Source organism: Aulostomus chinensis, chromosome 14 (genome assembly GCF_037954235.1).
Source record: "Aulostomus chinensis isolate RoL2024-O1b breed Wild chromosome 14, RoL_Achi_v1.0, whole genome shotgun sequence".
NCBI classification, from domain to species: Eukaryota; Metazoa; Chordata; class Actinopteri; order Syngnathiformes; family Aulostomidae; genus Aulostomus; species Aulostomus chinensis.
This window is the reverse complement of record NC_141333.1, coordinates 21507773-21530690: the sequence shown is the minus strand read 5'-3', so window position 1 is coordinate 21530690 and position 22918 is coordinate 21507773. Positions and strand designations below refer to the sequence as shown.

Here is a 22918-nt window from a genome sequence, read left to right as displayed (position 1 = left end):
AGTCGAACAGTCTAGTCTGAATGATATAGAAGTCTGGATTTGATTTTTTCTGAAGGTTAAATCATGTAAAACCACCTGATCATGTTTAAGTCAAGTTAAACCATGGCGTTCACTCTGCAGAGCAAAGTCATCAAGGGACATGCATCACCGCAGTGTTGGTGACATGTAAATCACCATCATTCGGCTCCAGAGTGTTAACAAATGATTCTGCAACCATGGAAGGTTGTTTTGTTGTTAGTTTTGGGGTCGACATGGAGGCCAGAGTGACAGCCACCACCGGGACAAGCAGCACTTGGATGTGAGTCACTAGCAGGGAGCCGGTTCTTCCCGTCTTGGTGCCATCTAGCAAACCAACTAGCATCCCCCCCACACCTGAGCACGACCATTGTCATCTCAGGTGTGTCATCACAACATTGCACAATACGCAGCTGTAGAATGACACGCCCACTGATGTCATCATGGCTCGCACCAGAAAAACCAGCTTTATTCTTTTGAGAAATGACAGGTAAAAGGGTCGCTCACCAAGCAAACAGGAAACAGGTGTTCATTGGAGCCGGTCCCAGGAATCCAGAAATCAAACCTTTGCACATCAGCTGCCTTGTGTCAGCTGCTTCGATCCCATAGCCATGCTAGCCCTCTGCTGAAGGAACCACATGGCTTGGGCTTGTTCAAGGGCACCGATGGGAGCTTCACAAACATGATGTGCCATGTGGAGAAGTTTGGTCCTGGTCTTGACAGATGGCGCTCACGCACCCTGATGCTGCGGTGAGTCACGCAGATTAGGTGACCCTCGGATTTGACAGGAGTCCAAAATCTGCTCCTTTGATTCTGACTCCATCTTGTGGTGCAACCACCGCTGTGCAGTAGGATGAGCTCGTACAAGTACATGAGGTGAAGGGCATCACGTTTGTACTTATGAAGTACTGACTGATTGTATTTAGTGAAAGTAAAGTTTAAAAAATGTATACATATATATACACACACATATATGTATATATACATATGTGTGTATTTGAACATGACACTCAGGTTTTAACCTTCAGTTGTATTTCTAAAGGACAGTTGCTTTTCTCTAGTTTCTGTTCATACTCTGTAATGCACCAGTTTGCAGTATAAATTTAGTGATGTAGAAACTACAGTTCATCCGTTTTAAATGTAAAGCCATCAGAAAAAACGAGCACACCTTTGTCGTCTGTTTGGTTGGTGTGAAGGTGAGAGCAAACAAAGAGAGAGGAATGAAACACTTGCACTCTTCCTGTTCCTTTTACTTGGGCAGTAAACAGAAACATTGTGTTCTCACTTTAAATGTAATTCTGAAATAAGAGCACGTCGAGAAAAAATCCATTATCTTTCACATTAAGTCCAATCTTCAACAGATTGTTTCATTATGATTGGAATTTATTTACCATGGTCGTTTCCTTTAATGGTTTTCGTTTATCTTTATTTTCTCCTTCTTTTCCTGTTTATAATTCATCTTAATCATCTTTTTTTCTTGAGAACAAATTCTAATTGTGTATCTGGAATGTACAACACATCACACGCTCTCTACTGAAGGCACTCGTAGGTTTGTGTCTCATCGTTCAGACAAACCAGAAACTGCTGGGTACATCTTTTTTTTATTATTCATTTTATTATTCATGTTACATTTTCTGAAACACATCACACATCACACTCCTGAACAAGCCTGAGAGCACGTATGCACACACACACACACACACACACACTCTCACTCCCCAAATTTGAGCTGTCTTTCCTTCTTTGCACCATACAGCTCCTTCGCTCTTTTCTTCAGCTCCTCTGCTTTCTTCTCGTTCTTCTCTGTGCCGTCCCCGAGTTTGTACATACGACTAGCGTTGGCGCAGCCATACACATGTCCCAGCTCACAAGCCCGGTTGGCATACTCCAACGCCAGACTCATATCTCGAGCAAACCCTTCAGAATCGCCCTTGATGAACATGGTGCTGAGGTTAAAGCAGGAAGGAGCAAAGCCACCAGCGCAGGCCTTCTCGTAGTACTCCCGAGCTGCCTTGACGTCAGGTTCTCCAGTCATAGCTCGCCCATCGTGGGTGAGGAGGCCCACGTTATGGCAGGCGTCCATGGACTTCTTTCCTCCAGTGTGGCAGGAGCGGAGGAAGCAGGAGTACGCAGCTTTCAGGCACTTGCTCACACCACCTGGACGGAAGATTTAGAAAAGGATCTCAGTGTGGAGTTGTGAGCATTTAGTTTCTCCTTTTCACAATGTCATGATAGAGAAATGTTCAACTTTTGATGACGTCTGTGAAATACAAAAGTACTTAATGTCCACCAGCTCGTTAAGAGGATCGATGTTACAATAAAAAACAGAAAACAAGGAACACTCAAAGTTTGCGGCATTAATTAATTAAGGAGAGCTGCTGTGTGCACATCCAACCTGTTTGGAGGCCAAGTGCCAAATAAAACAGGGTAACAAGAGAATAAGTATCTTGTAAGCTGAGTCTTCATCAGGTGAACGGTCTGTTCGACAGATCTGGGTCGGTTCTAGGCTCAAACACAAAGTGTGTGTCTCTCAAACAAATCAAGACTAATGCTTCCATCCAGTCCCACGCCTCCATAAATACACGCACGTGAAACCAAACACAGCACACCAGCGGTGCCATCTACGCTCCCCGAGGAGCATCATGACCGTTCCCTCTCTGAACCTGGGACAAACGAACAGAGAAATCCATGTTGAAAATCATCAGCATACAGTATGGTCGGCCAAAACTGATGACGAGCTAAGAACATGGATCCATCATCACCATGAATTAGAGTGCATCAATAAGAGACAAAAGAGGCCGAGCACAGTCACTCCAACACCCAGGTACTTGAGAAGAGAATTCCCATGACATTTCAAATGCTTTCTGAGTGTTCTGGTTTTTCAAACACGTTTCCAGGCCTGGAAATTGGCATTTCCCAACTCCCCCATGTTTGCTATGACCGAATTAACCTGGTTTGAGCAGCGGTGCGTGGGTACGGCGTGACGTCAGACTCGGAGCGTGTACCTTTGCCGGTGACGTGGTAACCTCCGAGCTTGTAGCAACTCTCTCCGTGACCGTTCTTCTCACAGTTATATTTGAGCACTTGTGCTGTGACTTCGTAGTCTTTCTTCACCCCCTCCATGTAATCCGCTAATCGCTGGCATCCTGGAGGAGAAACACAATTAACAGGTTAAACCAGAACTTTAGACTACAGATGACCTACTGAACCCAGTTTTACCTTCGGGATCATTTTCCTTGTAACACTGGAACCTGTACTCCAGTCCCAGATTATCCAGAAACTGCTTTACTTCGTTCTCATCTTCAAAGTTTATGAGTCCAGCCATGTTTCGAGTTTAAAACTCGTCTGAGGTTTAATGTGCCGGGTTTGTCTCCCACGGCAGCCGCGGCTCCGTGACCTTGCTGTGGGATCAGTGTTTACACAAACGGTTTAAATGCGTTTTCCTCATCAAACACATCTCACAACCTTTGTCAGCCAGTCAGTAACAGAGTGGCGTCCTATTGATCATCACGATCGAGGATCTACAGAACTGTACGCTGGATAAACGAGCAAGCGCTTCACCGCGCGTCTCCAGAGGACCACTTCCTGGTTTGGTGGCCGTCCCTCGCGGGCTTCCGTCGACCAGCTCCTCGCTAATGTACTTCCAGTGCTGTGACCTTTGTTTACTGTCTGTCTCGTCCGTTAAGTCAAAAATAGACCCAAGCGCTCGCCGAGAAAGCCAGGCTCCTCACCGGGTCCCCTCCTCGGCCGCACCAGTGTTCAGTCCAGATCTTTTCAACATGAATCCCAGCGCGGTAGACAGCTGTCAGTGTTTTAGCTCTGAGAGCGGTTTTCAGCAGCGGAGGCGACAACAAGTGAGCTAGCTAGCTAGCTAGCTAAGCTCGTCCGCCGCCGCTCGCCGGTCGCGGTCGTTCTCCTCCCGGTCGCGGCTCTCCTCCAGCCTGCTCGCCGACAGGTGGCTGCTGCACGCCGAGCAGCTCGACGCCAGGCCAGGAAAGAGTCGGGTTCGTTCTGCAGAGGACGCCGTTCTTCGTTGCATTTACAAAACTGGATTTTAAAAGCAAAACATGGCAATGGCCTGTAGTTTCCTAAAGACGGTAGGTTTTGTATTTACTTCCACACGTCGTAAATGCGACTTTTTCTGTGCTCTGAAAGAGGCGAGTCAACCAGCTGAACTCGGCGTTGTTGTCTGCAGGATGAGGCATCTCCCGCGGCTCTGACGGACCTCTGCCTGACCCATGTCAGCCAGAACCTGGACTGGTTCTGTGTCAAGCGTCCTGATGGGTCTCTGTGCTTCAGGGAGGCCGTCCTCTTCCCGCAGGAGCTCGCAGACCAGCTGCTGGCCAAGATGGCCACTGAAGGTAAATGGACCCCTTGAAGACCTCACCATGTCTGTTGATGTCTATCAATGACCTCAAGTCGTCATGTTTAACTCATACATGTCTGTTGATGTCCTGAAAAGTCAAGCCTGAGGAGGATTGTGGACAGTTCAGTCATTCTGCGTCTCACCTTATCATGAATCTTTGCACATGCAAATGAGGGGACTTAACAAGAAGCGATTGTTGTGTCTCCCAGGATGCAAAAAACCCCAAAACAAAACAAGTTTACACTGCTTGACTGTACCAGGTCTCTCAGTGATGGATGCATTTAGACACTTCCCTCTGGGTTGTCGCTGTCGTTTTATGTCTTTAGTTTTATAAAAATGTCCAAAGAGCAACTTTGTTATCCTTCTAAACTGTGTGAGTTTTTAATGGACGCTGATGCCATGTGACTCCATGCAGAACTCGGCCCTGGTAACCAGAGTTCTGAGAGGTTCGCTTCTCATCAGATCTGCAGAAATCCCTAAGTTGACGCCTGACAGGAGTTTGTCGCCCTGCAGGTCTGCTGAATGACAGCACAGCAGGAGTGTTTCGCAACTGTCAGTACCTGCGTCTGAGGCGAGCGTGCATCCGCACCGCACGTATTTCTGCAGAGGCCTTTCAGAGAGCCCTCTGTCCTCACAGGCTGTTAGAGCTGGACGCTGCCAGGGTCAATGCAGACCTCACCATTCCCGACATCCTACAGGGTCTGGCCACCAATAAATATTGTCAGGTAAGAGAGTTTCAGGGAGTGCAAGGGAGAAAATACTTGACATTGAACCTAACGGATTGTAAACTTGGTTTTGTTGCAGGAATCCCTCCAGCGACTTGTCTTGACAGGTCTCACCATGTCTTCTCTGGAGGAACCCATCCGCCATCGCTTCAGCTCACTGCAGGGCCTGCGCTCCCTCTCCTTAGCTAATGTGGACTTCTATGACTCTGGGCTTGTGGATGTGTGTTCCCTCTCTCGCCTGGAGAGCCTGGACCTCTCCAACACCTCAGTCACCAACCTGAGCCCCCTGCTGGGCCTCAAGGAGAGGTTGCGCTCCCTGACACTGCACCAGCTGAAGAGGTTGGAGATGAGTACCGCCCAGCTGCTGGGCGTCATCGGCCAGTTGGATGGATTACAGGTTGGTGAAGTTTGGCCTTTCGGTTTATTCCGTTTTGATAATAGCCAGACTTCCGTCTTCATAAGTCACACGTGTTTGTCGCAGCACCTGGACATCAGTGATGATAAACAGTTTACCTCTGACGTGGCGCGTCAGCTGCTGGGACAGCCGGGGATCCTGCCTGCTCTGGTTTCCCTGGATGTATCAGGGAGGAAACAGGTGTGTTTCCATGCTTCTAATGAGTTTGTAGGCATTCCTGTTTAATTACAGATATTTGGCTGGAGAGTCAAATCTGTTTTTTTGGTTTGTTTTTTTGTGAAAATGTGGCAGGTGACAGATGCTGCTGTGAGGGCGTTCGTGGAGGAGAGACCAGGGATGACATTTGTGGGACTTCTGGCTACAGATGCTGGTTTTTCTGACTTCCTCTCAGGAGAAGGAAACTTGAAAGTAGGAACACACGTGCAGTCATCGACCGCCAAGTATCACGGGGGTGCTAAACTAGACTCTGTGTTTGAACAGGTAACAGGAGAAGCCAACGAGACCCAGATCTGTGAAGCGCTGCGTCGCTACAGCGAGAGAGAAGGTTTTGTTCGAGAAGCTCTGTTTCACCTGTTCAGCCTCACCCACGTCATGGAGAAACCTCGGCCTGACATTCTCAAGGTGCGCTCTCATAAATCTCCTTCTTCCTACCGAGGGTTTAATGACGGTCAGACAGAATGTCCCTGTTGAAGCTCCAGTAAATTTCATCGCTTTATGATACAACCAAGACTCATAAGATCAGTGCTGTTTCACGACCCTGCAGCTGCTGCTCCAGCATCATGTTACTCCTCTCTTGAATGTTGTAGTTGGTAGTTTTAGGTATGAAAAATCACCCGGCCACCCTGAACGTCCAGCTGGCAGCCAGCGCCTGCGTGTTCAACCTGACCAAGCAGGACCTGGCAGCAGGGATGCCAGTCCGACTGCTGAGCACCGTCACTCAGCTTCTTCTGGAGGCCATGAGGATGTTTCCCAACCATCAACAGGTAGCTTCCTGCCCACTCTGCTGTCGCGCTGGGCCACAAGTCATGCTAGTCATCTCAGTCACTATCAGCAAGACGAGTTTTAACAGGAAGTTTGTCTACTCTCATGTTGTGTATATAACAAATACTAATGAGATGTTTCACTACTTTAAAGCTGTTGCTGTGACAAATGTTCAGTGCTATGAAAGAAACGTCCTTTTATGATTAAATCATTTGTTTGGTTTAATTTTGCATCACTCATGAACAGTTTGCCTCTGTTTCCACTGAAGTATTCAGTGCTGGTTTAAATGAACTTCTAACTTTAGCAAAATTATCAGGCAACCAAAAGAAATCTGATGTGTCAGAGAACAAAGCTACAAAAGAGCAGTTCCCTCTTTGGTTCCCTTCCGTACATCAACTGGAACTGATGTAGGTGGCAGTGCAGGAGGATTTTCTGCCTCCGGTGGAACCAAACACTCGTGTCTGGTCAGAGGGGCTTCATGGATTTAGTGTGGTCTTGCAGTCAAGCACAGTTGGACGTGTGTTCAGAGTTCTATGCAGCCTGAAGAGAATCTGAGCTGCACTGATCTTCTCATCGGATCTTCTGTCCTCAGCTGCAGAAGAATTGTCTACTGTCTTTGTGCAGTGATCGTATTTTGCAGGAGGTCCCGTTTAACAGGTACAGAAACGCCACGGTCACATGGTTCTTTGATTCAGTAAAAGATGAATAGCGACTGTTCAGCTGAACAGGAGGGTTGTGCTGTTTTGAAGGTTTGAAGCTGCTAAACTGGTGATGCAGTGGCTCTGCAACCACGAGGACCAGAACATGCAGAGGATGGCTGTGGCGATCATCTCGATCCTGGCTGCCAAGGTAGTCGACGTGTGTACGGTGTGGTGGAACATGAATACACGTGTTCATGTCATACATGTAATTGTAACACGCGTGTGTCTTTCCCAGTTGTCCACCGAGCAGACGGCTCAGCTGGGAGCAGAGCTGTTCATAGTGAAGGTGAGAGGCTGCCCTCCGCTGCCTTCTGTGAAATCACCAAAAAAAGTTTGAAAAAGGAGGTTTTGATTGTAAATGTGCCCCCCCCCCCTCCCCCCACAGCAACTGCTCCACATCGTGCGTCAGAAGGCTACTCAGGGCATGGTGGACGCCACCCTCAAATTTACACTGAGTGCACTGTGGAATCTTACAGATGAGTCACCAACAACCTGCCGCCATTTTATCGAGAACCAGGGACTGGACCTGTTCATTAAAGTTCTAGAGGTACACTGGAACAGCGGAGCGGGACGTCCTCCGGCCCCCTGCTGTCAGGGGGTCTGGTGGTGCGCGTGTGTGTTGGGTGGCTGACTGACTCACTGCTGTTTTGTGCTCCCTCCCCACAGTCCTTCCCCAACGAGTCTTCTATCCAGCAGAAGGTTCTGGGCCTGTTGGTGAGTTTCCTTTTGTTTGAACAACAAAATATTAGCTGAAGCCACGCTTCCCAAACTGGGGTGCATGGCTACACTGGTGGTACGGTACTGGGTAGGGAGAAATGAGGCTGTAGGTAGGTGTGTGTGTGTGTGTGTGTGTGTGTGTGTGTACACAAATAAATATATATATATATATATATATATATATATATATATATATATATATATAATATATATAATATATATATATATATATATATAATATATATAATATATATATATATAATATATATATATAAAGTGGACTAAATAAACAGAAACGGTTGATCAGTTGATTGTGACTGTGGTGCAGAACAACATCGCTGAGGTGGGGGAGCTGCACGGGGAGCTGATGGTGCAGGGCTTCCTGGACCATATCAGCACTCTGCTGCACAGTCCAGAGGTGGAGGTCAGCTACTTCGCTGCCGGCATCCTCGCACATCTGACGTCACGAGGAGAGGAGGCCTGGACTCTGAGCCCCGACCTCCGGTCCTCTCTGCTGGAGCAGTTGGTGGGTTTCGTGCACATATACACGCGGTATTTGTGTATCATCTCTGAGTCTCATGGTGCTGTGTGTCTCCAGCATGCTGTCATCATGAAGTGGCCCCCGCCAGAGTGTGAGATGGTGGCCTACAGGTAAGATACAGCGTCTCTACTCTTGATAGATACAGTAAACGGTTGCACGGAAGGAAGTCAGCCCACTGCTGAGTCAGACCCAGAGCCTGAAACGATGCGGAGAGAACAGAAATCCTCAAAGGCGTCATCAGCACTTTGAGGTTAGATTTAGTCAGATGATCTCCTCTTATTCCATGGTCAGGCTGAATACTGTTTTCTGATTGGCTGTCGGACATAATTCAGCTCAAGCTGAATCACTCATTTGAAATTACTCCGGCTGCCAAGGTGTTACTATGGCAACTGTAAACTGTCAGTGTCTCCCACCTAACAGCTGATAGGCAACTCAAAGAACTTGAGACAATTTCAGGAACTTTCCTGCAACACCGTGAAACGAAGGTGGCATTTAAGCTCGTTGAGCATCATGAACAGGTCTCTGAACACAGCTTAATGGACTCCTTCATCACGGTAGGTGCGCCAAACCGTGAGCAGAAACCACAACAAGGACGCCACACGGCAAAATATAAAGGATGAACATCTGAAACCTTAAGAAAATAATTCATCATCCCCGACCGCATTGGATGTCTTCTGAGCGGCGTGTTTTTGTCTGTTGCACCCTTTCTCTGTCATCAACAGGCTCAGATCTGCTCCAAACTCTACACATTATTGCCTTGACGTCCAATTTTATTGTTTCAGTTCAGTTAAATCAGCTTATTTTGAAAGTAGATAATTGAAGAAATCTCAACCCAATCTCTCATTGTAAATAAGAATGAGACCAACAACATGAAGACAAAGCACATTAAATGTTTTGACTGCTGGTTCTGGCGACCACCTTCATACTGCGGTTCAAGTCGCTCACTCCTTCAGACTGTATATACTGTCCAGATTCACTTCGCTGTGCTTTTGGTGGTTGTTTGCCTCCGGACCGTATAAACGCACAGCGACTGCGTGATTGGCCCTGACGTGATCGCTGACCTCAGTCTGATCAAACGTGCCCTCGTTTGCTTGCTGAGATTTCTCTGCAGCACCACAGTGCTTCATTTAGAAGAAGTAAACTCATGATGGCGGCTGATTCTCGGCAGCAGCGGCGTTTCTGTAATCACTCACACTCTCAGGTGAGTGTTTGCTGGTGTTGGAGGAAATGAAGAGGAGAGGCAGATGTGGTGGGGGGGCTTGTTTTGTTCAAATGAGAGAGAGAAAGCAGGTGAAACAAAAGGAACTCTGTAGTTCCACATGTAAAATGAATTTCTGCTCATGGCTTCGGGGGGTTTCACAGCGGCGATCCACTTCCTGGTTTTCACTGAGTGGATGAGTTCGTGATCTTGACTTGACTCTCAAAGGGTCACTGTTTAAAAGTACCAACTAATCTGGCGTGTGTGTCTGAAGATTTGACTTAGTGTGTTTGAGTTGGAACATGCAGTCCCAGGAATCTGGAACATGCAGCTTCATCACGGTATCTTGAATGTTTGGATTCTGTAGGTCCTTCAACCCTTTCTTTCCCCTGCTGGAGTGCTTTCACACCCCTGGCGTGCAGCTGTGGGCCGCCTGGGCCATGCAACACGTCTGCAGTAAGAACGGTGAGTCACGCTCATGCACTCACAAACCCGAAGCCTCTCCAGAACACTGGCGACGGGAGGCTGAACCCCCGGCTCACGTGCATTGAGGAAATGATTTCTTGATGATTGCTCATTTGAGTATTTCTTTGTTACTTACATAATTTATTGTTGTTGGAATTATGTTAATATCACTCAAGCCAGCTGGAAGCAGCAGTCATGCAGCACGTCCTCTGTGCTGCTGATCCCAGTGAAGCGCTCAGCTTCGTGTCGTGTCATACAAACTCCTCACAGCGTTGCCGTCATGTTTACCTGTGTGTGTGCAGCATCCCGCTACTGCAGCATGTTGTTGGAGGAAGGCGGCCTGCAGCAGCTGGAGCTCGTTCACACGCACCCGCAGACGCACCGGGACGTCAAGCTGTTGGCCGAGAGCATTCTGGAGAGCCTGCAGCGCCACAGAGCTCGCACCGGCCAGCCTGCACACACACACACAAGCCGTCGCCCGCCGCCGCCACAATAAGGTACAGACAAATGTTCAAAATCATGTGCTCCGTCTCACACTGTGTTTCATCCCTTAAACTTTGTGTTTCAGAAGAAGAGACTCGCTGACCGAGAGGATGAGCCGAGCCTCACCAGCGAGGGGATGCTGGGTGTGTTCCACACACACACTTCATCAAGAATCCTCAGAAAATACACACACAAGGACAGAGACTACGCAGTTCTTTGCACGCGCGCACACACACACACACACACATATATAAACACTAACCTTATTTATTATCTTTGTTTTATAACTAGAATATATCTGTGTGCTCATCGTGTCAGTTTAGCCCACATCTCAATAGGAGATTTGTGTTTTTTCTTACCAAAAACACATCAGTGCACGCACACAGACAAAACTGCCCACCCCTGCAAAGGTCAGCCGTGGGTCGGCCCCTGCGGTTGCTGCGTGTCACTGAGGGCTCTGGGTGTCTAAATGGGTTGATTAGCTCATTAAATATACGCATGACGCTGCAGTGAGCTCAAGCATGCTGGAGTCTGTCTGACTGTTGTAGCGTTCGTTGTAGGAATGCCTGCTTGTCTGTTTCTAGCAGTGTCTGCTCACTGAAACTCCTGCCTCTGGCGCTGCAGCAGCACCGCCACGCTCTTCATGTAGTCTGTCGTCAGCAAACGCCTTTTGATTTGATTTGGCAGGATACTTGCTGAGGGTGTGTTCAGAGGGTTCAAACGCCACAGATGGAAACCTAAATTACTCTCTCCGAGAGGCTCCAGCGCTCGCTCTTTTCTAGATGTTGGGGAGCCCTGAGTGAGTCGTGTCAGCTGCGAAACAGGAAATCTAGAAGAGAAATCACTCGGTCGCTCAGTCAAGTGGACACAAATGACAATGACGTGGTCACCATGGCTGAACCTTGAGCAGCACAGCTGTTCTTACTGAGAAAATGGTGTAAACATATGTTGGCTGTGCTTCCCCGGGAGAGAGTCTAAAGAGACAGCACTTGACCGTGAGTGTGTGTATACGTCTGTACAAGTAAATTCATCTTAAGATTGTATGTAAATTTTACTTGGTTTGTCTACAATTGGCTGCGTGGAAATATTATATTTTATGTTCCATCGTTTTCCTCTTAATTTGATTAAGAGATGTAAATAAAAGATGGAGAGAGTAAAGAAATAGTGGAGGCGAGTACGGACATCCCTGGGCGTGTGAGCGACTCCCTGCACGCCAGGAGACGCTGGGGGGGGCAGCATTGCCACTCTGGAGAGGTCCACGTCGCTGATGCCCACCTGACGGGGCGCCAGTGATAATTTCCCCTGAAGTGATGTTTTTTTTTACCACGTGCCCATCATCGGGTATCTCAAAGACCCTCCTGAATTCTGGATTCAAAAAAATTTAAGCAGGTAAAGAAAAACCTCACACGAATTAAAGACATTAAGAGTGAGGGACTGATGAGCAAACAAGAATGTGTGAAGAATGGCTTTCATTCCATAGGTTACTAGTTCATCAGGTAAAACAGGAAACCAGATTTTACCAGCTGTAAAAGAGCCGCCAGTCCCCCCCCCCCACCACCACACACACACACACACCTCGTGTTCAGTGAGTTATGGCCTTCTTGTGTTCTGTGAACCAGGCGTCAGGAAGCGTTTGCCTGTTACTGATCTTTTCTGTTGCGTCTGCTACTTTGGGCTGTCAATCGCCGCCCAGGATGGAGGCCAGTTCAGTCTCTGACCACATGCTCATCGCCATGGAAGATGCCAAAGTTGGGATACAGAGTGTCTGCAACAACTGTGCCATGTTGCTGCTGAGAGTCATGTTTTCAAGTTTGGAAATAAAGAATATACATTCCCATCAACTGGAGATAAAAGTGTGTTGTCTTTATTTAAGTCAGCCATGTGCAGCAGGGGAACATGCGTGTGTACTGCTCATATAACATTTGCTGCTCCGCCTCGTCCTGCATGTACTGTCCTGCCTGGAGCACACACACGATCAGTGGGAGTTACCAGTTTTATCTGACCTGCGGTTAATGAGCGGGAGGTGCTGCCATGTGACTAAGTCAGCCAGTCCAAAGGGTTTATTCTCCGGTGTAGCGCGGCGGCCGCTTCTCCAAGAAGGCAGCCAGTCCTTCCTGTCGGTCCCGGGTGGGGATGAGCTGGAGAGAGCAGAAGAAAACCGGCCTCTTAAAGACTCTGGTGCGCTCTAACGTGCCCATACATAAGAAAACATATCCAACAACCTGTGGATCAGCCACCTTCTCCCTCCCTCATCAAGAGCTCCCGTAGAGTGAATAAACAGTTCTCAAGAGTCAAGGTTCATCCTCACTGCTGGGGCGCCAGCTTCATACTTCCACTTGATGCTCTGAGAATTTCAAGCACCTCAGTTTTGACGCCAGCGAGTTCTGACCCTGCGTTTTGTGATGATCCATCTGGACCGTCCACCTCTCAGTTTTGGACAGTGTAGGTTTGTAGTTCTAGACTTGGTGACCTTTTCTGGTTTTCCTGGGCGTGTTTGAGTCTCCTGTGTTGGCTTGTTTGTTGCTTGTTGAGTCAGTTTCACTTCCTTTTGTGTTCACTTCCTTCCTGTGTTTTGATGTACTTTATGCTTCTTGTCTTTGTTTCCTGCCTTTTCTGGGCTTCACCTGTGCGTCGTCTGGTCCATCCGTCCTCATCCGTCTCAGACCTGCTCCCAGTGCCTGTCGTCTTCACCGCCTCGTTAGTTTGGCTGTGTTTGAGTCCTCATTGCTCCTCCGTTCACCACGCCTGTCAGGCTGCTTACTGCTCGCTGCTACGCTCAAGTTCTGTCTTGCTCCTGCTCTTTGTGTGACTCCACTTGGCTCCACCTCCACCAAACCTTGACACCTTTTTTTGGGTAACAAACAATGATTTCCTAGACTCTTTTCTGTCATCTCAAATATTCCCGAATGTTTGGACCTCACAGTAAAACGTGTGTGAGCAGCCGGGTCTTCATACAGCCAGGTACAGTCGGAACAGGTGAGTGAGTGCTGGGTCTCTTACCCGGGCGTAGCACATCCTCTCTATCGCCAATGCTGAAGTGATGTCAACCTGCAGGAGACGAATCTCTGTCAGCAACATTCAAATGACTTTAAAAAAAGAGATCCACAAATCAGGTTGTACCTCGAAGCCCATGTCCATGGCCTCCTTAGCCATCCGCACGGCGATGGGAGCCTGAGCAGCAGAGGGGGAAACGGGTTCAAAGACACCTGATGAGGTCATTTCACAAAAACAAATAAAAGCCTAAAGAAAAGATTGGATTTGAGTTCAATGTTGAGCATTCTAAGGTTCTGATCGTGGTCACTGGGCCTGAGCTCGTCTGATTTCCATTCTGGGCGGAGACCAGCAGTTACATCTCACTGGATCATCTGAAAATGCATCCTCACGGAGCTGTTAATGGAGGTGCTGATGACACGGGTCAACAGTTGGTAAGCATGTACTAGTGTACTGGATGGCTGTAGACGTTCTGGACTCATGTCCTCAAACCGAACCGTCAGCACCACGCAGGAACACGCCTCGTCCTCCGTTTCTGTGAGGAGTCGCTTCAGTACCGCAGCCACTTCAGCTCGTGGTCGTTCAAGCAGACTCGTCAATCACGCCACACCAACGTGAGCACATATCAGTGGATGTGTGTGTGTGCTATTTATGGTCCATTTCTCCAACTGAATGCTACTCAGGCCCTGCCGACTGCAGGCATCAGAACTGGAGTGAAAGAAATATGGAGCGACAGAGGCCTGGAGAAAGAGGGAGTGAGTGAGAAAGAGAGAGGGAGAGAGAGAGACAGACACAGAGAGAAGAGTGGTAGGATGGGAAGACAGGAGGAGGAGAGGTACGGTTGTTGAGAGGAGAGGAGAGCAGGTTGTTTGGCTGGAGGTGGAGGGAGGCTTCAGTACCTGGGTGTAGCAGAGGGAGGAGTGAGTGTTGGGGTTCTAACCTGGGGCAGTATCTCTCTGGCCAGGCTCAGCGCCTCTCTGTAGGCAGCATCTCCTGTCTGGTTCTGTTCCACAGCTCGATTTACAAGCCCCATCTCCAGGGCTGTCTGCCCTCCCACGCTCCTGCCTGAGGACCCACGAGAGACAGCATGAGACACATCCTGGACGTGAGCGCGGCGCGTCTCTGAGTATCTGACCGCATGTTGCTGTTACACCACCTGTGAAGATCAACTCTTTGGCCAAAGTAATGCCGATGATACGCGGCAGGCGCTGACTGCCCCCTGCAGGACAAACCAAGTCAAGGTCAAGCTGTTGCCGCAGCTTCATCTCTGGACTGAGACGCTCCAGAGTGAGAGGCTGTTTGGTGTGAGTGTATGACCTCCAGGTGTCTTACCAGCCCCTGGAAGCAGCCCCCGCTTGGTCTCAACCAGACCCATCTGTGCAGAATACGCTGAAACACACACACACACACACACACACACACACACACACACACACACACAGGACAACTGAAGGTCTGTGCTGCTGAGTGTCATTAAGCTTGGGAGGGTCTGACTGATGTCTCTGTCAGACACCTGCCCACCTAGCTGGTAAGTTTTCAGCCAATCACAGAGCAGCCACCACTGACTCAACCAATCCTGTGGAGGGCCAGGAACAGCTGGGCAGATGTGGCTGAACTCACCAGCCACCATCAGTCCCTGAACTCATCAACTGCTCATTATGTGAGAAACCCGCATCCCCAAACGAAGCTAAAGATAGTTGCCTCATTCTTAGCCTGACCGCTGCACCTTCAGCTGTGGATTCTAATGTGTTTGAAAGAGTTTATTGTGAGCCTTTAATGACCAATCCAGACATTAAACAAAGGGACTTATTGGGGGGGGGGGGCTCACTTCTGTATATTTAATGAATAATCAGTTACTTAATGACTGTCGGCAGGAGTACACATTGAGTGCCAGGCTTCTGCAGGACTTCATCAGATTTAGTGGAGGAATGTGGGACGGATCCAGGGCTTCCACTGACATCTCATTTTAGTGGAGTTTTACCATTCCATCAAAACTCTTCCTGAGTAATTTATAGTAACTGTGCCTCCAATTATACTGCTTTTTGAAGTGCATCTTATTGTTGTACTTTTTCGCTCCTAATCTTCAGACACGAGAACATCTGAGCAGTTGAAGACCAGGATGGCCTACGGGACCGATAAAGTATCTATTCATCTGTCTGTCTTTTGCTTCAAAAGTCCCACCGTGTCAAAGGAGACAAATAAACTGGTAAAACTTAATAAATGTAGAGTGAATTTGGCTTTGAGTGAGAACGAACGAGAGCAACAAACATTTGAGACGAATCCAGCAGCCTGGGTTAGAGGGAAGCGCACGTCCTCCCACGTCCTCTCACGTCCTCTCATGTCCTCTCACGTCCTCTCACGTCCTCTACGTTAACGGATTCTCTCCTGGTTCATACCCCACCCCCTTTTTTCCACATGTTTTGTAGGATACAATGTTTTATTGTTGTTGTAGTTTTGGACTAAACCTGCTAACTTCCAGTCACACTGCCAAGCAGCCCCCCCCCCCCCGCTCTACCGTTCTACCACCTGATGAACATTCTCATCACCACCTCCTACAATCTGAAGACAAACCTGCTGATGCAGATTCACTCACCAGCAGTGCGAAGGTCACAGGCCAAGGCCAGCTCCAGCCCCCCCCCCAGAGCAACGCCGTCCATGGCTGCAATGGTGGGCATGGGCAGGGACGCTGTCGGGGCAGTGCAACGATGCATCATTCATCATCACATCGACTGAGCAGGACTCGTATTTACAGTCAGACGGTTCCTCACCGATTTGAGTCATGAGGGACCGCAGGTCCTGGACGAACAGCTCGGTCTCAGCGTTGCTCATCAAACTTCTCTCCTTCAAGTCGGCGCCTGCAGGAACGTCAGCACTGTCAGACCTGCTCAAGAGGGTTGTGATGGCCCGTCCACCAGACCGGTGACTCACCTGCACAGAAAACCTTTGGCACCAGACTCCTGAAGACCACCACCCGCACTGATGACTCCCTGGACAGGATGGACATCAGCTCCCTCATCTGCTCACACAAGACACTGTGTGTGTGTGTGTGTGTGTGTGTGTGTGTGTGTGTGTGTGTGTGTGTGTGTGTGTTCATGTGCTCACCTGTGACACAAACACATGACCCAAAGCATTTCTGCGGTGATGTCGACACAGCAGCACCTCCACGATTCCTGACCCGCAGAGACGAACCCACCATGAGCGCCACATCTTCATCACATAAACTGATAAAGTTCACTCATCATCACTTTCATTGTGTTTGTTCTGAGGAGCTGAGGAGTGTGTTCAGGGGTTGAAGGTTTTTCACACACACACACACACACACACACACACACACACACACACACACACACACACACACACACACAATCCCAACTGGACCTGTCTGAGAACATCTACTGAACACATTTGATGTTATAGTGTGTGTGTGTGTGTGTGTGTGTGTGTGTGTGTGTGTGTGTGTGTGTGTGTGTGTGTGTGTCTCGTGTTCCTACCGTGGTTTTCTCCCTCTAAGCGCTTCATCTCCACCTCCACAGCCACTGTCGCCTCTGTGCGATGCTCCCGGCTGTGTGCGTAACTGTATCCGCCCAAGGCGCGCTCTGGGCCGGCCACAAGCAGCCCCCCGTCCCGGAGGATGACGAAGGGCGGCCGGCTGTGCGTGTGGGGCAGACCCAGCCACCTCCACGTCCTCGCCGAGCTACAGAGGAGCGTCATGATGGCTTTAATGTCTCCGAATAACGACAAGAGGTTTCGTGCTGGTTTCTCTGCGGACGAGAGGGAGGGAGTGGTGTGACTGGTGCCTGTAATTAACACATTCCTCCTGAGCACAATGACTCTCGGGGTGGAAACGTTGGAAGTTTCACTTTTGGTTGAACTCACAAAAAACACAGGAAGCCTCAAAGAAAACCCCATAATTGTGAAAGATTGTCAGTTTCCTCCTTTTACATCCTCTTACACGCACACGCACGCACACACGCACGCACGCAGCGTCTCGTCTCTGCAGTGACCAGTCTTTGGCCAGACGGGTGTAAGGTTGCTGATGTCTAGTCCGACCATGTATTATTGAGGACCAGTCTGAGCGCAGGTGTGTGTGTGTGTGTGTGTGTCTGTGTGTCTGTGTGTGTGTGTGTGTGTGTGTGTGTGTGTGTGTGTGTGTGTGTGTGTGTGTGTGTTGATCAGATCTTCTTGGCTCTCTAGTCTTGTTGGTTCATTTGCAGTGGAGATGTAATAACAGCTGGAGCCTGATGGCCTGTGATGAGCAGGGCCCAGTCGCACTGAAACCGTCACTGCTGACATCTGCCTGTGCCTGTTGGTTCTGTTGCAGCTCAGTGAAATGATGCCTGAAGGAGTCTTAAGGTTCTGGTTCTGGTTCTGGTGCATTGGACTTCTCCTGGGTTCCTGACTGGAGGTGATGCTCCTCGTCTGGTTGTTAGGTGACTGAAGGGTACCACACACACTCACACAGAGGAGGGTCAACTTTATTTACTGGTTTGCTATCAGACAGGAAGAAACACACAAAATGAAAGTGGAAGTGTAAATGTGAGTGTGAAGGCGGAGCCTAAGATGGGTGGTTACATCCCGACAGCAGCCAAAACCAGCCAACATGTGACTCTGTTCCTGGAATTTAGATTTTCTCATCATCAGACTAACAAATGACAATGAAATGAAAACTGATCTTATTACAAAACAAACTTCATCTAATTGGAAATACAGTTAATGATTGATACCTGCAGTGAAAGGAGACACTTCACTCCAGCTAGCAGGGAACGCTCCCTGATAGAAGCATCGCTTCATCTGCTGGTTCAGAGTTCATCCAACACTGAAAAAACCCTCTAAACATGTAAACATGTTACCCTAAGCCTCAGCATCATTGGGAGGACGTTTGGTGGATGTTGAATGTTGGATTGATGATTTTATGATGCGGAAGCCAAGAGACGTCGCGCTCACAAGACACTTTTTCATGCTGTTCTCATTTCATGTAAATGAAAGATTATTCCAGTAACAAGTTTCCATCCCTCCCTCCATCCATCCATCATCCATCATCCATCCCTCCATGTTCTCCATCTTCTCCTGTTGAGGGTGGTGGGGGTGGAGCCTATCCCAGCAGCCTTCCCCCTGGACAGGTCACCAGTCCATGTCAGGACCAACACATAGAGACAGACAACCATTCACGCTCACAGCCACACCTACAGTCAATTTAGAGTCTGGATTAACCTGGTCCCTCTTGATGTCTTTGGACTGTGGAGGAAGCTGGAGTACCAGAGAGAACCCAGCAGGAACAGGGAGAACATGCAGACGGATCAACAGGTCGATCCTGTTATTCTCCAAAATAACAGAAAAGAGAGGAAAATTCTTTTCAAAAAGGGAGCAAAGGCTCCTGGTGAGAGCTGCACATGGAGCTCCCTGGTGCAGCTCCTCTGGACTTGACCCTCTGGCCAGCAAACTACCTGGGCACTGGGGGACATAATCTTTTTGTTCAACACGTAGCATTCCCCCTCCCGTCCAGCAGGGGGTAGCCTCGTATCAGGAGGCTGATTGAAGGGGTTTTATGCTCTGTCCTGTTGCTCTTGCGCTCTCTTCGCTCTTTAAGTGAGGTCACCCGTTCAGTCGGCTCCTGCCTCCTCTGTGTCCGTCCTCCCGACGTGAGCAGGGGGCCGACGGTGCAGACAGACATCCAGCATCAGCCTCATCCGAGCTCGGGGCTGGATTTAGACAAGAGCGGCCTGGTGAGAGGGCAGGAGGCCGGCGTGAGTCAGAGGGAGTGAGGGGTTTCCTGTTACTGTAGCTGTCTGTCAGGAGCGGGACGACTCAGCGATCCGCTCGGGGCTCCTCGCTGGGTTTGACCTCTGCGTCTGACATTTGATCACTCAGATGCACTCTTTACTGTCCAACCTGGAAGAGAACAGCGTGCATTGCTGCCCTGCTTGTTCCAGTGGGTTCCATAGAGGCAGGCTGGTAGTAGGGGAGGAGAGCTTGAGGAGGTGTATAATTGATCATTCGAGGCGTCACGGTGTTTTGTGTGTGTGTTTGTGAGCCGGTGTGCAGGACTAACAAGGCTGCTCTCATGTGAGCACATCAGCGCCACCACACTGGATGAGCGAGGACCAGGATGTTGGTGAGCTCCATCAATGAGTACCTGATGTTCAAAAGTAAGATGTCTCAAAGGGTCAAGATTTTCTGTTGCTAAGGAGAAAAGGGGGTGCTTCTAAAGGTCTCAAGCACCTGAGCTGCAATATTTGTTCCAGTTGTGCAAGAAAAGGAGGACGGCATGACAACCACAAGTTGTGATGCGCTGACAGTCAGGAGTGATTTGATAGGAGAGCTGAAGCCCTCAGGCAGCAATGAGGGGTCCAGGATTCTCCCGCTGCTCTCGTCACGTTGCGTGCGTCCTCTGCTTGTCTTCATTTCCTCATGTTTTTTCTCTCATGTTTTTCTTGCTTTCTTTTGGTTCTCACGTGTCGTCTCCTTCCTGCTCTCCCGTTTGATGACCTGGCCCGCCCTCACGCACCGCTGTTGCTGGTCGATTCTCTGTCACCAACTCTGGACGGATTAAACTCAGAGACTTTCGATATTCTAGTCTGCGTCCGGGTCCTCCTGCCTCACACCTGACTGAAAGCAGGACAATCACCTGATTATCATCAGACTTGTTCTAGAGACCAGGAGAGAATGATCTCACTCTAACACGTCACCATCGTTCTGTCTTTAGAAAACTGACTGCTTTCTGGCATGAAGAGATAAATGAACAATCATCACAAGCTTTGGTACCTCGAGGGATCAAGATAATTCACGCCATCTTGAGCGAACGCCCTGAAACAGTCAGGAAAATGATGGCCTTTCATGACTTCTGTTCAAACATCACTTGGTTTCTATGTTTACAAAAGTGATCCTTGTGTGACACACACACACACACACACACACAGCACAAAGCCACTGATGGATGATCTTCACCTTGGTTCAATCACATTAGAGTGGTGGAGGTGGTTATGTGGCGAAAAAGCCTGAGAGATGGTGAAGCAAGATGGGAGAAGAGTTATGACTGAGGGAGGGCAGCGTGTAATAGACACACACACACACACACACACACACACACACACACACACACACACACACACACACTTTATTAAAAATAAAGACTGTTTCACTGCTCCTCCACTCACAAGCACATTGGGGCCCATCCCTAGACACTCCCATGCCCATCCAGAACCCTAATGTCATGACATCATGTCTCCACTACGCACGGTCATGGAGACACGCACATGCAGGTGAAGAAGCGCACATCCTTGGAGCAGCCGGGGAGGAAAGTTACACGAGTGGTTCTGATGGGTAGGCAGTTATCTGAACCGGGTCCAGCAGGGCGGAGACGGGGTGGCAGACGGGTGCCGTCCTCCTCCAGACCGCTCCCTGAATGCCAGGCCCCGTCCACCTGTTCAGCCCTGCGCTCAGGACGGCAGTGCTCCAGCAGTGTTAGCATTAGCAGCTTTGTGTCTTTGGGTTCTCATTGCATGACATCAGCGTTGTGTTAGCACACTGGAATGCTGATGTCACTGTTGCTCATGTTGTCATCAATGTTTGTCGTCCCTCTCTGTCTCTCCGTCCTCCTACCCCTGATTCTACTGTCTTCGTCTCCGTCTCGCTCTCCTGGGTTTTTTTTAATAAAGGACATCATCGGTTTGAGCAGACTTGGGGCGGCGGCATCTTCATGGAACCGAGGACGGCGTCTCGTCTTGTCTCGTCTCGTTTAATCGCACACACATGAAACATTTAAGGTGCAAAGACGGTTGAATGTGGTTTAGGATGAATGTTGGGAAATGAAGTTCATCTTTATCAGTTACAGGTGGTGAAGAACAGAATGTGCTTTAGAAATAAAAAGAGACGAGGCCTCAAGGTGGATCTGGAGCAGCAGTTCTGAGTGAAAGTCCCAAGAAATCCATAACACCACCATCAAAGATGAAAACCTAAAGTGAATCAGCATCAACAGAAGGAGGCCGGACCCTCAGAGTGCGTTTCAGCTGGCAGCGATGGCGTGGAGACGCTCAGGGTTTACATTCACGGACAACAACAGCACTCATTTACAGCTGAACTGAGCTCAAACATCTCTGATGGTTTTGAAAATATGGTGCTCATCTGCCGGTGACGTCATGAGGATTCTCCTGAGGAGACCAGCATCAAGACGCTTCATTAGGGTTAATTACAGCCCTAATGAGGCTCCATGACCTCCGTGTGACCCCCACGGAGTCACGCCCCAAAATCATCTACGCTGCTGAAAATAATGAACAATTATGCTGATGAGAGGATTTCCAGGAATCACATGGTGAAGAACAGAGACCTTCAGCTTCCCATTTGATGGAGGCGTGGAAATCTTCACCCAAATATTAAACCGAACCTCTTTGGCAGTAAAAACTGGGCGTCAGTCAACATCCGTCAGCCTCCGTCAGGGTCAGGAGACGATGGTGGGAGCTGAGAGTGACATCACTACCCTCACGCAGGAGGTCAGAACCAAACCCACCAACAGAAACAGAACATCCCCAGTCCAGCCTGCTGCAGGAGAAGAGAGAGAGAGGGAGGAGAGAGAGAGGGAGGGAGGGATGGAGGGAGGAGAGAGAGATGAGGGAGGGAGAGAGAAGGCTGAGGGAGAGAGGGGGCTGAGGGAGAGAGAGAGAAGGAGGAGAGAGGGAGGGGAGAGAAGGAGAGGAGGGACGAGAGAGAGAGAGGGAGGGAGGGTGTAGGAGGGAGAGAGAGGAGAGAGGGAGGGAGAGATAAAGGGAGAGACGGTTGAGGGGGAGATAGAGAGGCAGGAGAGAGAGGGGGGAGGTGGTTAATATTCTAGATGTCTGATCATCTGGAGAGGGTAACACCTGGTGACGTCACCACAGAAAATTCCATTCAACTCATCTAACACGTGTGTGTGCGTGCGTGTGTGTGTGTGTTGGGGGGGGGGGGGGAGTCAGAGAGCTTCAGTGCCGCGCAGTCAGATCCGTCTGGCGGAGTGGAAGGACGCGCTCCTGAGAGAAGTGAGCCGGAGAACAGCGTTTACTCACTCACTCACTCACTCACTCACTCACTCACACACACACACACACTCACTCACATACACTCAGAGACCGTGTGGGTGCGAGGGGCCGCTGGCTCCTTTCTAGGATGCGGGTCTTCACGTGTGTTTGGGAACTCCGGGAACGATGCTCTCCGCTGGCGGCAGCTGGGTCCCAGAGGTGAGTCACCGGGGGGGTGATGGTCCACGTCCGGCGGGTCCTTCCGGTCCTCTCAGGCGGGACAGAGCCCGGTAAGCTGCTCGACTCTCCCCCGCGGAGTGGCACGCGTCTCTC

The 22918-nt window shown here is 49.4% G+C and overlaps 4 protein-coding genes across 8 annotated transcripts in view; 2 read left to right on the top strand and 2 right to left on the bottom strand.

Annotated features, from left to right (window-relative positions):
* Positions 1 to 1477: 1477 nt before the first annotated feature.
* On the bottom strand, positions 1478 to 4132 carry coa7 (cytochrome c oxidase assembly factor 7). The gene is made up of 3 exons (XM_086224387.1): positions 3235 to 4132; positions 3021 to 3161; positions 1478 to 2172 (listed from the first exon to the last, which is right to left on the bottom strand). Exons 1-3 carry the CDS (start codon positions 3338 to 3340, stop codon positions 1727 to 1729), a joined length of 693 nt encoding a protein of 230 aa, XP_086080513.1. The 5' UTR covers positions 3341 to 4132; the 3' UTR covers positions 1478 to 1726.
* On the top strand, positions 2989 to 12448 carry zyg11 (zyg-11 family member, cell cycle regulator). 2 transcript variants are annotated; one of them, XM_086224381.1, is made up of 18 exons: positions 2989 to 4112; positions 4211 to 4376; positions 4895 to 5106; positions 5186 to 5503; positions 5588 to 5701; positions 5813 to 5929; positions 6002 to 6142; positions 6328 to 6504; positions 7095 to 7159; positions 7252 to 7351; positions 7439 to 7489; positions 7589 to 7750; positions 7870 to 7917; positions 8249 to 8446; positions 8519 to 8571; positions 10027 to 10124; positions 10427 to 10621; positions 10696 to 12448. In XM_086224381.1, exons 1-17 carry the CDS (start codon positions 4083 to 4085, stop codon positions 10618 to 10620), a joined length of 2244 nt encoding a protein of 747 aa, XP_086080507.1. In that variant the 5' UTR covers positions 2989 to 4082; the 3' UTR covers position 10621; positions 10696 to 12448. The 2 variants fall into 2 exon arrangements, with proteins under 2 accessions (XP_086080507.1, XP_086080506.1); XM_086224380.1 differs by having other exon boundaries at positions 2999 to 4112; positions 10693 to 12448.
* On the bottom strand, positions 12208 to 17406 carry echdc2 (enoyl CoA hydratase domain containing 2). 4 transcript variants are annotated; one of them, XM_086224384.1, is made up of 11 exons: positions 17090 to 17406; positions 16701 to 16768; positions 16527 to 16614; positions 16367 to 16453; positions 16192 to 16284; positions 14931 to 14987; positions 14755 to 14817; positions 14539 to 14663; positions 13728 to 13778; positions 13529 to 13655; positions 12208 to 13451 (listed from the first exon to the last, which is right to left on the bottom strand). In XM_086224384.1, exons 1-10 carry the CDS (start codon positions 17307 to 17309, stop codon positions 13557 to 13559), a joined length of 951 nt encoding a protein of 316 aa, XP_086080510.1. In that variant the 5' UTR covers positions 17310 to 17406; the 3' UTR covers positions 12208 to 13451; positions 13529 to 13556. The 4 variants fall into 4 exon arrangements, with proteins under 4 accessions (XP_086080510.1, XP_086080508.1, XP_086080509.1 ...); XM_086224382.1 differs by having other exon boundaries at positions 13608 to 13655; XM_086224383.1 differs by having other exon boundaries at positions 12208 to 12745; positions 13608 to 13655.
* A 5180-nt stretch (positions 17407 to 22586) lies between these two features.
* The window catches only part of lrrc52 (leucine rich repeat containing 52), a 12927-nt gene continuing 12595 nt past the window's right edge, over positions 22587 to 22918 (top strand). Inside the window, exon 1 of the mRNA XM_086224155.1 lies at positions 22587 to 22918. This exon is cut by the window's right edge and continues 892 nt beyond it. The gene's annotated coding sequence lies outside the window, so the exon portion shown is untranslated.